We start from the raw sequence: 16129 nt of genomic DNA, 5'->3' as shown, positions 1-16129 counted from the left end.
GTATTGTGAAATCCCATAGTCCCTTCTTTGGAAGTGAATTGGGTTTCTGTGCTTCACCGACAGGTTCTCAGAACATTTGAAGGATGTCCCACTAAGCGTTCGGGAGCAAATTGCTCAGGTGTATACTACTTGATTTAATGAAATATCCTGTATCAGTTGGTGGTTCACCCTGTGTCGCAGCCTTCCCTCAAATTGCATTGATGTTCTCAAGCAAAAAAATCTGCCCTTTAGGACTTAGCACCTGTTTTTTCTGACTAATGTGTTTTAAAGTTTTCCTTTCAATCTCTGGTACTCCGTATGAGTGAATTAGGAGCCTATTTTCTGAGTCCTTTAGGGATGTTTTTCTGCTGGAAAAGAGCAGTAAAATCACACAGCTCTGTTTTATTTCTTCATATGAGGGAACATTCCTGTATCTCGTTTTACCACCTGCTGTCTTAAGAGTGTTGCTATTTTGTCTTGTTATTGAAAAGTCTTGTGATTTTTGTTGAAGTCATTCAGTGAATAATGTCTTTTCCAGCAAATGCACCTGTTATAAAAATATTTGGTAGAGATTTTAATAAATTTTCACTCTGACTTCTTTAATTGCATTGTAGCCTATTACGCACATATTTGCAGAGTGTGCAATGTTTACATGCCACATCTAAGTGATAAGATTCCTTCCTATAATGAGTCCATTTCATTGATTTACAGCTGTGTGTATGAAAACCAAAATGGATGGGGGCTTGAGGATGGGTCTTGGGGAGAATTATAGCTTTTTATTAACTATGACAGCCACACAATATGTGAATACCTTTCTCCATATAACCACACAGACTGTTCTTAGTCTAGCTTCAACAAATCTAGTTATGTCAACCTTCGATTTTCCCAGCCTCTTCCCTTTTCTTTCAGTCTGTTCTGCACACTTTCCAATTTGTGTAAATCCTCTCGAAATACCGTATCCAAAAGCAGGTGGCACTCCTTCAGAGGCCTCAACAACACCCAGCAAATTAGAGGAATAACATACTGTGAACTGCTTGTGACACTCTTTAACACAAAAGAATGAAATGGTTTTTCCGCCTCAGGTTTTTTTGGCTTATTTTTTGGTTTTTTTTGGTGGTTTGTATTCAAGCAGAGGTCAAATGTATCCTTTTTGTCTAGTTAGTTGTTCTACATTTGGTTGTGTGCGTTTTATTTCTCCTGCGCAAGTATAGTGTTTTCCATTCATCACTATTAAATATGATAAAACCGAGTTTCAAAATGCTTTAGAATTCTGATACAAACTTAAATGACTTAGAGCCCCTCTTACTCTGATACCACCCCTTGTCCACTTACCGAAGGCATTAATGTAAGCACAGATTTGGGACAAACATGTGAGAAACCCCCTTGTGCAGCAGCAGGAGGTGTGGGGATGCTGCAGGATGCAGCTGCTTGGATGCCTGTTCTCCTGCCCTCCCTTGCAGACATGACCAAGCTTTCCTCCATCCCTTCTCTTTCACGTCATGATTTTTTGTATCCCAGCTTGAGATGGATCCAAAAAGGTACTTGAACGTAGTCGGGAATGGATTTTCCTCACACCTCCTTATAAAATCAGTACGCAGGAATAGGTTGACCCCTAACCCCATCGACCTGACAGTTTCTGCTCTGCAGTGCTCTGGATTATTAATATAGACCTGCCAAGTTGTGAAGATGAAAAAAAAATACCATGCAGTAATTACTCTTAATATTTCCCCTTACACTCTGAGGATAGCGAATTGGGAGTACATGTGTGGTGTGACTGTAAAATAGTATCTGTACGTCAGATAGTTATGTGACTTTGTCTTGTGTTATTTCACTCTGCTGCAGTCTGAGCAGTGTATGGATGGAGTATGGTCTGCAAGATAATTGTTAGAGTAATATTGTAGAATCTTTAAAATAAGATTCACTGTATTTGCATTCATCTGAAATGCAGGTACACCAAATCCTGAGTCACTTTCAACATGAAGACACTTCTGATGTTCCCCGGTGCTCAGGATAAATAGCTTAAATGAGGTTGTTTATGAAACTAATGATCGTGCACTTGGCATTATTAATGATCTACAGATAATGGTGAAGATTCTTTCATATGAACTAATAAGAATAACATAAACTTAGATATTCTTTGATCTATTTTGTCCTATTGCCAAAAGAAGGAAAAAGCCTCAGCAGGCATAAATATTCTCCCTTGTGACACAGGCATTCTTGCCTTTATTTTCCATGGTATAACCTGCAGAGCTTGACTCCATGTTGCCCTTTAAAAATAACTTTTAGGTGTTCTTATATCAGTCTAAAACCCGTGAATGGTGCTATGATTGATTTGCTGAAGACTGACATTCATCTATAATAGATTCAGAAGCGGAAAGAAGAATGCAAGTGTTCTCAATCTTTACTCCTCAACTCCTTCCTGAAAATCTCCAATGTGATTTTTGAGGATAATTCTGCCTTTGAGTCTGTTATTGTCAGGAGGGCTGAGTCAGTCCTTCATAGATTATTCAGATATGACATCTTTAGACCTTTATTTGAGAATTCACATCACATTCACTGCTTGAAAGTACCACCGTGAGGGATTTTATCTACATGACGTGTCCACTGGGCTGGTCTTTGTGTGCTGGCTGTTTGGAAGTCCATTTGGTTTATTAACATATGGTTGCTTCTGTCAATATACTTACACTACAGTTATGGAGAAAATCAAATTTCCAGACTGTGTATTAGTTTTGAGGATTTCAGAGTTTAAATAAATGTTCCCCTTAGGTGTGATTGCCTTGTCAATATGCTGCTCTGCATATTGGAACTGTAGGACACTGTAGAAGGACGTTAGAGAAGAGTCGCAGTTATTTTGGGGGTTTCAGACAGTGGAGAACTTTTTTGTTAGAAAAAGATGGACATGAGCTCCCTGTATTCCTGCAGTTCTCTGAGGTGTATCAGAAAATAATCTGTGATGTTCTTTTGTGTGTTTGCCGGCACACAGGTATAGGATGGTCTTTAGGTACCTGACCCCTGTACTGGATTATAAGAACAAAGGTGTTCCACCTTTGCACTTGACTTCATGCATGTGTGTGTATATATATATATATGTATGTATGTATTTGTTGGGGGGAGTGTGTGTATATATATATGTATATATATGTGTATATATGCAGTGTAAGTAGCCTGTGTAAGTGATTCTGCAGAAATACGTCCAGGTAACAGTCATTTATTGTGTATATGTGCAGTGGTGAGATACTTGTAGTCAATTTTGTGAGGAATGATGGGTTAGTTTATTAATCAACATCTTAAAGAAAATAAGTAAATCTAAATAGGAGATAAGGAGTTTAAATATTTTGAGTATATTTAGAAGTACTGAGCAAAGGTGAAACAAATATTTTCATATCAACAGACCTAGCTGCATGTTACTCTTGAGTATTATCATCTGATTCTTGGCCTCCCAAGCATGAAATAGAAAAAATATATTTGGTTTACATGGTGCTAAACAAATTGAGATAAAAACAGCTGCAGTGTTGTTTAACAGAACACCTAAGAATAGTGTTTTTTTCTGGTTTTATGCTCAAGCTATTCTTCTTCTTCTCACTAGCATCCGTATTTTGATTTTGGTTTTAATGCACAGGAGTTCATTCTACCCTTATGAAGGAGTGGTTTGCAAGCCTAGTGACCTTGATTCTGTGGTGGAGGACTGAGACAAGAAGGACGAGCAACTATAAACTTGCAAAATTTGCTGGGGTTTTTGTTTTGTTTTACCGATGGCTTTGTTGTGTAGATCTCCATAGCTACAAGGGAGCAATGATGTTCACCTCACTGCTTTGCAACTTCTTAGTGGCATCATATGAGCTTGCCTCAGGCATTACGTTGATAATCAATTCATTAATACCAAGACAGGGTGGCAATTTCAGGTTCTTAAAACTCCCACGCAGCGTACCTTGTGTTTGAAAACAAAGACTGGAGTCAAGGATGAGCGGAACGATAAAAAAAGGTTCTAATGTTGAAAGCTGTGGGGAGCATAACAAATTGACATGCCCTTGGCAATTCTGGAAGTTCAGTTGCCTTGGTAGACACGTTATAAATACCTGGAAAATTAAACTCCGGGCCTGCTTTTTCTAACCTCATATCCAAATGTACGCACCACATGACCTGGTTGATTGAATACAAGGCAAACAGTCATCATATTAAATCTTTTAATTTTGTGCTATCTAATGAGGAATGAGATTATCAATCTAGGCTTCTGATGTTATAAGCCTAATTATCTGTATTAATTAACATCTCCTATAATATACCTTAGGGATATTGTTCTGCAGTCGTTCAAGCTGGGTTTCTCCTGCATGGCATTCAGCCTTTAATTTAGACAAGAGTTTGAAGGTAAATGAGCAATTTTCTTTCCTCTTAAAGATAAACCTGATCTGCCTTTTCTGTGGCTATGCCTGAAGGTGAGAGAATGAAAAGGAGAATTTGGATGCAAAGCATGGAATAATGGCAGCTGCATAGCTCAGCCTGATGTTTATTTAACCAAAAAGAAGTGAAATGGAGTTGCACATTAAACATTTAAAGGTTTGGCCTCATCTGTGTGTCCAAACCCTGGTGAGCTACCTGAGCACCACAAGCCTGAGCATATGCTTCCATTTCGGATGGAGTAGTTGGATGGTGGGTTTAGAACATACGTGATGATTTCAGTGGTCCTTGAAGTTATTCTGGATCTTAGAAGTGCTTTGCCTACTGTGTCGGTAAAGAAGCGCGATGGAGATAAAGAGATGAATCAGGATTCAAGGTGACAGCCGTAAGTATCAGGAAGGAATATTTAGTCTTTTATGTAGCACGGCATGATGAGTTGAATGGGTGTTTCAAGGTTTTTTTAGTTCCCCCTGGAGAGGCAGGTGTTGGCCCTAAAAAGGAGGATAAGGGGCATTTTGGGTCAATTGCCTCATCTGGTATAGGAAATGCATTTTCTTACAGAATCAGCATATTGTTCATCTGAGAATGCTGTTCCTTAAGAGGTCATAAAACTGCCTTTGCCCATTTATTAGCTGTCAGAAACTGCTGTTCTCGAGCCTGGATGACCTGCTGTGTCTTACTAACCATTCCACAGAGAGGAGACAGAAATGGGAGATGAAAGCCATGAAATTTGCATCTATTTTAATGATAATATTTTAACAATCAAATTACACATAGAGCCAATTCTTTTGTGTCAAGCAGCATTTTATTAGCTCTACAGTGAAGCTTTTGCTAACACTTTTTTAGTTTTATAAAGGCCTGAGGATACTGAGAGTGGGAGAGTGAATATTTTTGCATAAATCTTTGATGCTGTCCACGTAAACCATCAGATTAAATTCCAGCAATCAAAAGGTTAATGAAGTCTGAACTTTAAACTGAGAATCACAAATTGATGGCCATTTCCTCACCTCAAGCTGTCAGAGGAACAGGAGAAAATACCCATGGTTGCCAGTTTGAAGGTTTCTTTTTCCAAGACGTTTCTTTGCTTCACAGCTCCCAGAGCCAAGATGCCCCTTCCTTGTTATCACAGAATAAAAAGGATGACAGCAAATGGAGTAAAAGATTTAAAGTATTAGAATCTCTTAAGGCATAGTGCCAAGTGTCCTTTTAGATCAGAGCTTGGATCAGAGTCAGACCCTTCCATGGGATGGAGGAAGCCTGACCACAGGGTGGGGGAGCTTGGCTCCTTTTGCAGACCACAGAGGATGATTTCCCTCATTGAAGCAGCAACTTGAGGTACTTAAAATGAGATGGGATGAGTCTGGGCACAAGTCCCTGGCAAATGTCCACCCCTTGGAAGCAGAGCACAAGCTTTACCCAGCCAGCAGCCCCTCTACCAGCAATGAGGATGAGGATGATGAGTTCAGTGGGCTCTTTTGTGTGACATGTGGCAGGCGATGTTTACGCTAGCAGGTGCCCCTCAATGTGTCTATAATAACACAAAAACGCTGTAAAAGCGAAGATGAGTAAGCTCTGCTTTGCTGCTGCAGACTAAGGCATTTCAGGATTTAATTATGCTACAGGTATATAAATTCCGGAAACATGTTAATGCTCCCGTGATTAAAATTATAGAGGGCCTAATTGAAAAAGCATAAACTGAATTGAAGAATTCCTAATTATAGTTTGCTTTGAGGTGTTAATTTCCTCCATAATGAATGCATAATTTCTTGGAACTAGAAAAGGGGGTTACTGCACCAGTGCGTGGTCTGCAGATGGAATGAAGGGATTATCATAAATGCAGCCAGACAATTCAGAAGAAGAAGCCTCTGCGGCCATGATGCTATTCTGCCCCTCTATAATTTCAGTTTTCCTTGCACAGCGCTTTTCCAAAGCAAAAGGCAGAGCTAGGAGATGGTGAGGGATTTGCTTACTGTGCAAAGGAAGGGGAAACACGACTGGTTTAATTAAAAGTAGTCATGGTGCACAAGAGGAAGGCGAGGAAAGAGGCAAAACATGCAGTATTTTTAGTGTAAAGGTGGAACAGCAGAGCATAGGAGGCAATGCTGACTTCCCTTGTCTCCCAGCTTGACAGATCCCCAAGTAACTGCAGGAGCTGATGTTGTTGCAGATTGAGGATTCTTTTCTGCCAAAGGATACAGCCTATATTAAATGTTTCCTCTTGTATTGAAAATACGCTTAGTCTTGAAGGGAGCTGGTGAATTGTCAAATACAACCTCTTAATATTTAAGTCTTCCCCATTCCCACTGTGGTGCAGGTAAGAGGTATTTACAGATGATGACAGACAAGCTGCAAACTGGTGCAGAGAAGCCCTTGCCCGTGCCCCTTTCTCCACGCTCAGGTTTCCTGTGTTCTGGGGCAGGAGATGCTGCAGTGGAGGTGCTGTTGGAGCCCTCTCCCTGATGTCAGCAGAGAGGTCACTTGGCACTTTCTGAAAAGCACAAAGTCTCCAGAAAACTATAAAAGATTCTGGTTGATACTCCTGCAGCTTCAGGTGCTGAGAGTCTATATTACCCTTACCCAGGAGAGCTCGTCTTTTCTTTTGTACATTAATGATATAATTGTGAGTGTTCCCTGACCTTACCCAGTAATGAAGTTTCTCCTGACGTCAGAGCAGATTCCCTCTTTTTGTCTTGTGTTGTTCAAAAATACCGCAAATACACACAAAAGCAACAAAAATATGTTTCTAGTGTTCTGCCTTAAAAAAAAAAGACATCACATTCTTATGTGCGGGTTTGCCCTCTGCAGTCCGGTAGCTATGGCTATGGAAAATGGAGAGAAAGCTTTGAAATCCAAACTAGATTACTTCTGCATCCAAATGGACTTAATTTCATGGAGGCCATTGGAAATACACAAATTAATTCTGATGGAGAATATACGCAAAAAGCCACCGCTTTTATGCAGGAGATGGCAGAAGATACTGGCCAATCCCAGTAAGTACTGGCCGGTGCCAGTAAGGGGGAGCCACGGTCTGTCCTGGTCCTGCAGAATGATTGAAGAGAGACACTTTGGCTCTTCTTCTCCTTGAAACTTCTTTCTGGTCTTCAACCAGCGATCACGGAGGATGCCAAGACCTCAGTCAGCGATGCCCGTTTAACGCTGAGCAACATGAACAAAAACGGAATTGTTGTTGGGTTTTTTTTTCATTTTTTTTTGTAGATCAAACAGACGGCAGGTGGCTCAGGAGGGAAAAAACACCTCCAAAGCCACTAACATCAGCTCCTGCTGCAGCGAAAGCCGTGTCTGTCTGCACTCATTATCTTTAATCTGCCAGCACAAAATAACGTTGAACTGGAGAGATAGAGACTGGGCCTGTTCCACTGGGGAACAGCAGCTATTATGGCTAATCTGTGTTGCCAGCCAGGTCAGGCTTGTGGAGATGGTTGAGATAATGGAACACAGAGTTTTGAAATGCCCTCTTTTTCTTTTTAAAATTTTTTATCCCCAGGAAGATTAAGCTGAGAGAATTTAAAGCATTTAAAAGAATGATGTGTATATAATAGAAGTAAATAGATGGAGTAGCAGGGTTCTGGTGGTCTGGGGATGGAAAGGAGGTAATTTAGTGAGTATGGATAGCATCTTTTATTAGACCAAATGATACCATGGGGAAAAATGGGCTTTTAAGCGCACAAATCCTTCTTTTTGGGCAGTAAGTATTGACTGTCAATACAGTTGTCTTTTTGACAACTGCTTACACTTTGTGCATGTTACCACGTTTCTGTTTGCTGTGCACAGACGCTGCAGCAATGATTAGAGTTGCTCAGAACTATATGAGAATATTTACATGTTTAGATTTCTTTCAATAGCTGTCCTTCATTGGAAAGATATGGTCATTAGTCACTCATAGTGAGTGAAACTTTAGGAGGTTGGAAGCCCTGATTTTAGTATATGTTTTTATGTGTTACGTAAACATGTGGATTTGCATACACACAGGTATTTAGATGTGCACATAACTGTTTATTTAAATGCTCATTATACCTGCTGATTGACATGAAGTTGTTACTGGAGTTTGTGGTAGTTTGAGAACCCGTTGTGTCTTCTGTATGGTGCAGTTTTAAGAAAGGGACAGTTTTCAGGTCACCTCTCTTTCCCAGCATCATCTGCTCCTCCTGCCTTTCTGCAGGTCGCATCTCAGGTCATGCCCAGAAGTAGCATTTCTTAAAATGTATTTTGTCTTTTTGAAAAGCTTTGGAGGATTAGTGTGTGTTCAGGCTGAAAACTCCAGGCTCCATTAGACAGAACATGTTGGCTGGTGGCTGAAAGCAGGAATATTGGGCAAGAATGTGGGGATTTATTTATGTACACCTGATGGTGATACCGGGCAAGTCACTCATTGCATTTTCTTTGTGCCCCTGTTTTTATACAGCTGCAGCAATGGGGTAATTATGTATCATTATTACATTGATTATATATTGTACCTCAGAGGTCTGACAGGGTAACATACCCACCTGGGCTCAGAGGCCAAGGAACATTACATTTGTCTTTGCATCATCACTTCTTTTTATGAAACAAACAAATAAAAAACAAACAAGAAAAAGCAGCAACAAACAAAAAAAAAACCCACCTTGCTACTTTCTAATAGATTTTTCATTTTTTAATCAGTTGTGGAAATTTTATGTGATGCTGCAGTATTGAGTGCAAAGAAATTTCAGGCAGTATTCTGGCCAAAGATAACTTTGGGTATAGTGATGCTGGCAGGATGCTTTTCTACATATACAAGTATTTTGTTTGGCTTTGCCTTTTTTATAAATTATTTTTTAATGTTTGACACAGTGCCCAATTCCTTAAATAGATCCCACTGTCTGTCCTACAGGTGGCTCATCGCAGTTCTTAATAAAAATTGGGAAAGATATGGGACCATATCTCTTTTCTATAGAGGCAACATGCAGTCTTTAAACTTTCTTACTTTTTCTAGAGCCCATTTCAATCGCTATAGAAATTTAACAAAGCTTGAAATTTTAATGATAAAAGAAAGCCCATGTGAAAACTCTGACTGCAAATAGTATTATCCAAGTGTGAAATCGCTACCCTTCGTTTCGTGAATGTCAGGGTACAACATGCCTTGGTAGTAAATCGAGTCTGCTGAACTGAAGATGAGAATAGAAGAAATGTGAAGAGACTCTCCTACCAGCCTTCTTGATTAAATGGATTATATTATTATTGCCTCTAACTCAGTAGGTTTTTTTTTTCCGTAGAAACGGCAGTAATTACTATCTCTGCTATGTCATTTTTACAAATTTGGCTGAATTTGGATATTTTGTTGGTATTCTTCAACTTCAGTGAATGTAGTAGAAGAGTGGTTTAATTTAAATGAGTGTTAAGGGAACACACAAAAATATCTTCAAAATGAAGGATCTGGTGTGAATAATTTCGCAATATGAGAGACTATTTCCTCAAGTAGCATCACTATTATAAGCTTTATTTTTGTGAATGCTTTGCAGATGCGAACAAGCTGATTTATGACAGCGCAGCCCAATGTTCATAATGGGCTAGCTTTTAAATCTTTGAAATAGCCAAGCATATTCCAGAAAATGACATTGTAGAACAATCTCTTTTTTTCTTCTTTTCCTGCATAAAAATATTTGTTAAAAGCTAACCTTAACTTCAGCATATCGTATTCTGCATGGAGCTGTTCCAAAGCATAATGGGAATAGCAGGAATCTTTAATTGATTTTAATGGCTTTCGAATCAGTTCCTAAATAGACAGAAAATTGGAGAACAGTGCAGCGAGTCCTGTAGGTACATCCTAGATGGCTGTGAAATTCAGTTCATTATGTTTTGTAGATTAGTTTCAGAGCTTCTGATTAAAGGTGCTATTGGAGATATTAAGCGTGACATTTTAGCACATGTGAAGTAGGTAACTCAGTTCTCGGGAATATATTGCCACCTGTTTGAGCCCAGAAAACTTCATGAACTTGGAGACTGTCGATGGGGTTGATTCTGAATGCCCGAATGTTTGATGCAGGTTTGCAGGAGGATATATATATATACACACATTATATATCCAAACATAAGCAGGGCTGTAGACACAGTGTTTGCTCAAAGCAGCGACTCTCAGCAGCAGGCTTTAAGGCAGTTATCCATTTAGTTCTTGTAAAATTTAGTAGACTTTAAGTTATATAACACATTTTTAGATTTGGGTGGGCTTTGGCTGAATTTTTTATAAAATCCCTTCTGTGCAAGTTTATGGGAGGGCTGGATGTGCACCGTAAGAAGGATCTCATCTACTATTTAACTTCACAGCTTTTTTAGAGTAAGCTCTATAGGGTACTGATAGATTTATTTATTTTAATATGATATTTATAGCTTCCATCCCTACAATGTTTCCTCAAATTCCCGCCCCCCCCCCCCCCCCCCCCCTTTTTGTTTGTTATTGCCTATGTGGCAGAATTCAGGTTTTTATTTAGACACCTTTAAGAAAGAGGAAACAAGGAAATTGATGCTACTCTTCTGCCTCAGTTTATATTGCTGAAATCAATTTGGCTGTAAAACAAGCATAGCTAATCTGAATTCTAAATGTGGGTGTCAGGCAACACATCAAACCCTCTCCCATCTCGGTGTCCTGGGGGCTGGATCCATGCTGGCACAGTAAAGGTGGTGAAAACTTCATCGATATATACAAATATATTTAAATGGGCTCAACCAGATTTAACAGGGTTATAAGTTAAATGGAAAACCAGATGATTAAAAAAAAATAGTGTTAAGTATTTGTAGCCTGGATTCTGTGACTTTTAATGTAAGAAATAGGCTGGTACCAGGACTGCCATGTTGAAGTAGCATCCAGATGAATTGGTCTGAGGGTGTATTTCCAGTGAGCATTTCCAGTGGGCAGGCCTGCTGTTTGATGACTGAATTTCTGTGGTTTGTGGAGCTCTGCGCCTCTCACAGTCTTCTTAAAAACATTTGCATTATAAATAGGATAAAAGAAGCTGGGTTGGTTGTTGGCCCCTCTAATTATTTTACCTTTGACTCATAGATTGGTCAGATAGTATTTGGGTTTGATTTTCCTGCTTTTGGATAGCGTTCTCAGAAGTGCTGAATCTGTTCACTCTGCAGAATAGGTGCAACAATGGAAATTCAATGTCCAGCTCCATGTTGGCTGCTACACCCCACATTTAGGTTGGATACTGGGAAAAAATTCTTCCCAGAAATGGCCGTGGGGCATCGGAACAGGCTGCCCAGGGCAGTGCTGGAGTCACCATCCCTGGAGGGGTTTAAAGGACATGTAGATGAGGTTTTCAGGGACATGGGCTAGTGCCAGAGTTGGGTTAGGTGATGATTGGACTCAATGATCCTGAGACTCTCTTCCAACTGAAATGATTCTATGGTTCTGTGATTCTATGCCTTCAGTCTGAGATGACCCAGCTATTATAACAGAAGATTCAAATCTTCTATTCTTATTTAATTTGCTATTTTTCTGCTTCATTCTTTGAATTAAAATAACTATCAATAAGCAAACCTCTATCCTTTGGTAATATCTTCTTTCCTGTAGCCTATCAAACAATTATTCTGAAAGTAATGCATTCGTTTGAGCTAGAAATGAGAAGTTCTGTTCTCTATAGGGTGAAGTGTAAAACCTGCTCACAATAATCTGCTAAAAATGCACTGCAAGATCAGGCTGTACTAACTGCCACTTATTTTTGTTCCCCAGGAGAAAATATTATTGGAAATAATATATGGCTGATAATATATTTATGTGTTAGGTATTAAAATTAAATGAAAATACATGAAATCTTTATATGATATGTTTAATAAAATTTAGTACCAAAATTGGTCCAGAGGGAGCACTAAACTGTAGAAACATTGTTTCTTTTAAGCTTTAATAAGTCAGGTGAGGTGATCACTGTAAGGTTACAAAGAAGTTATATTCCTTTTCATAGCCTTCCATTGCCAGGGGTACATTGAAGGTTTCACCTTGTTGGTAAGTACTGTGTCAGGATACTAAAGTGCACCCAACAGATGTTGAATGCTTCATGGAAAGCTCTGTCTCAGCTTTTCCCCTCATCATTCACACACACCCTACATCCAAAACTTGAGTCGGGTCTAAATACAAAGCCAGATTGGTGAGCGTTTGCTCAGTCCATCCTCACATTGTACTGCAAAGAAATCAAGAGCAAGAGGAGGAGAAGTGTAACAGAGATCTCAGTCGCGTAGACGCGGGCTGTGATTCGGAATGTTGATTATGTGCATTTGTGCTTCTACACTGGATAGAGAACTCATCATTTAAAAGATTACCTTGTAGATGATGATAAGAGTACATTTTCTTCCTCTGCAAGACAACATTTGTGCTGTGGTGACCATTACGGCTGGTGCTTTTATCAGTGACTTAGAATCGAGCTGTTAAAAACTTTAAAAAGCTTCTACTAAAGTAGTGTGGATTCATCACTAGAAGACCTGTGAAATTTTGCAAGGAGCCCATTTTTGGCCTACTATTCTAATAAGAGTGTGCAGCCACACAACACGGCTGTCAGCTCCCCAGCCTTCTAGGAAGCCAGATGTTGGATGAGTGGCCCAGATGTGAGGACCTCTGGAGAGCAGAGCTTGTGGGTGTTCGGAAACTGGTCCTTTCTGGCGTTTATTGCAATGACACGTCGTAGCAGTAGAAACACAAGACCCCCACTTTTGTTGCAGCGTGCACGTGTGTGGATTTGATTGCCGTGTTTGCAAATGCAGTGGAATATTAAATATAGAAAAGCAGTAGTTAGTTTTACTGTATCATCTTTCCTTTTATTGGTATGAAGTTGTTATGTAGTGTTGGGAATTTCAATGCTCTGCTTTTGTTGTCTCTTTTAATATCATTTCGATGTGTGACCCTGAAACTTACTTTTCTCCAGCTGGGCTGGATAATAATTTATCACTGATGTGCTGATTTCCTGCTATGAACACAGTGCTAGTGACACTGGCTGGAAGCAGTAACTTTGAAGCTTTGAGGGAAGGAGAGCCCCAGGAGACCCATGTTACTGCCTACCTAGAAGACAAAATAAGAGCTATTAGAATAGTTTGGACACCTCCTCTTCATTTCCATTGCCCACTATTATTCTTTTCCCTACACTCTAGCTCTTTTTTTATTTTCCTTTTGGAAAAGTACTCCTCCTTTCCCTTCATTGTAATCACGCCGCTGTGTTTCACAAAATTATCAGTCATAACAACTTGCAAATGGTTGACCCTGCTCCAGCACCCAAGGAGAGATGTGTCTGCACCTGAAGTGCTTTTACAGGCCAAAAGGGCAGATTGTACTCACCTTTTTGAGTTAGTGCCCGACTGCAATCTTGGGGGTCATAATGTAGGACGGAAAGTTATCTTCTGAGCAAAGTTGAATTACTTCTACTCTTTTGAGAATTGCAGTAATGCAGATGGTTCGGCTGAACTTTAGGGTGGGTAATTGTGTGCTTGCTACTCAGAATTCCCACTGGAATTTCATTTGGATGTGAAATAGTTGGCTTTTTCTCTCCAATAAAAAGGCAAACGGTTATGAGAGCATCTTAATGCTGATGGTTGTGCATGGGGAAGCACTTGATGTGCCTTGCAGCACTTCACTGGTTAATGCAGAGAAGCTGATCTCTGAAAATGCCCTAAAGGCAGTCAAGAAGATTCTGGTCCTAGGTCAAAATAAAACATGAGGAAAAAAGGCAGAACCTGAAAAAGAAGAAAGATATGACAGGAAGAAAGAAAATAGAAAAAAGAAAATGAGACTGTGCCAGTCTGTGAACTAGCTGGGGGTGAACTGTGAATCCTGCACTTCTGGAGGGTAGAAATGGATCAAAATATCAGAAAGCAAGACCCAGAGTAATCATTTGATAAGGAAACAATTTTTCAGAGGGATATTCTTCTGTCCAGAGTAATCTTTGAAATCAGTCACACTTTTAGCCACTTGACCACTTCCTTTGAGAGTGGCCACTTGACCACTAGGAAATAACTGAGAAGCAGGGAAAGGAGTGAGGCTAGAGGGTGAGGGTCACTGGTTCAAGCAGGTAAAAGTACACAGAGATGAAAGTGCTGTCAGTGGAGCTGGGGAATAAAGGGAAAAAATGCCAAGAAAGCAGTCAGTCACTAAGTCATAAATTCATTGTATTTGTAAGGATGAGCTGGTTTTGTGTCCAGCAGTGGGAGCCCAATGATTTCCAAGTGATTCACTGACATCTTTGTTTTTAGCAGTGAATGTGCCAGGTCCCCACAGACCTGAAGAAACTGTTAATTCGAAAGCAGGAGGTGGGGTTTTTTTCACTCCTGCTTGTTAAAGGTGCCAGAACTTCGCTTTCCACAGGAGCATTGATGAGCTATTGCCATGCTAGGAATTTTTCAGCCCAATCTCTGCAACAACGAGCCGGTGGCAGCCAGGAGAGTCACCGCTGCTGGCTGTTTCCAATCTTTTAATCGATCTCCCCTGTCTAAAGAAACAAAGGATGAGTCTCACGTAGACAGGCGAGGGCAGCTCATGTGAATATCCTGACAAAAAGTAAAATGACTGCAGCGGTATCTTTCTTTGTCAGATGGGTGAGTGGTGTTAAGCAGACAGTAAACCTGCCTGAGCTGTAGCAGCATGGAACTTCAGGGCTTTGTTAACTGTCTAAAGAAAAAAGCAAATGCCAACAACATTGCATTTGAATACTGTGCAATCTCCGTGAGCCTGAAATAGTAAGCGAGAAATAACAAGATTGCTGTTTTATATCATAGAGGCCAAAAGCTTAGTGGGAATCAAAAAGGATTATTTCCAGCTCTATGAAATGTTAATATGAAGAGTTGTTGTGGTTTCCTGAAACAAAAGTGAATTGAGAGAACTGTAAAGACACTTGCTCAGTAGATCAGTGTTCTTCTTACTTTGCCTTTTTCTTTTATTGTTGGAAGCATTCTTGCTATTCAAGGCTCTTAGGGCTCTAATCTTGCCTTCCTCTCTCCCTCCTAGTGTCTATCAGCTTGTTGTCAAGGAGGAGAAGCTGCAGAAAGCACGAAGAGCTGCAGACATCATTGAGTGCTTCTCTGTCCCCGTGAGCTACAGGAACGCGTCCAGCCTGGACTCCCCTCACTACTTCGCAGCCGAGTTGAAACCCATCAACCTGCCCGTCACGCAGCCCTTCACGGTGGGCGACAACAAAACCTACAACGGCTACTGGAATGCTCCGCTTTCTCCCCTGAAAAGCTACAGCATATACTTCCAGGCTCTTAGCAAGGCAAACGGAGTAAGTGCAGACAAAATTGAAATTGCATCTGTACATATGACCGCTTCTGCCCATCCTCTGCATCTTTCACCTTTATTCTCCTTTGAGTGCCAGTTTAATTCCTCCTCGTGACCCTCTTACAGACATTTGGAGAAAATTAAACATGCCACTACTTGTCCTGCACTCAAGTCTCCCTCTGACACCTAGGTCTGATGAGAAACCTATTGGGGAGCCAGGCAATGTAAAGTCACATGTTGGCATGCGCTTTACAACATTAATTGCTTCGTATTTGTTGTGATTTTTGTTGGGTTTTTTTATTATTATTTTTCCCTTGCATTGATGGCGGAGTAGGTGCTATTGCCTTTTTAAAAGGCAATTTGCCTAACTGCAATATCCTGATAGTCTCCAGCTCACAATGCTTATGATTTTGGAGGAGACATTGAGAGTTGAGAACTACACAAAAGCTATGAAGTTGAATTACCTTTTAGCTTGCATTTGGTCACATCATAATGGAGCATTTATATGGTTGGGATTTTCAGCTT

The 16129-nt window shown here is 40.2% G+C and overlaps 1 protein-coding gene across 1 annotated transcript in view; it reads left to right on the top strand.

Moving 5' to 3' along the window:
• The window catches only part of PTPRT (protein tyrosine phosphatase receptor type T), a gene marked incomplete at both ends in the record, with an annotated part of 367619 nt that overhangs the window by 265442 nt on the left and 86048 nt on the right, over window positions 1–16129 (top strand). The window contains 1 exon segment of the mRNA XM_080354355.1: window positions 15335–15608. Coding sequence (XP_080210481.1) covers window positions 15335–15608 — 274 coding nt within the window.

Source organism: Nesoenas mayeri, assembly GCF_963082525.1.
Source record: "Nesoenas mayeri genome assembly, chromosome: 16".
NCBI lineage: Eukaryota > Metazoa > Chordata > Aves > Columbiformes > Columbidae > Nesoenas > Nesoenas mayeri.
The sequence above is the reverse complement of the archived record's forward strand: the minus strand, read 5'-3'. Positions and strand labels throughout refer to the sequence as shown.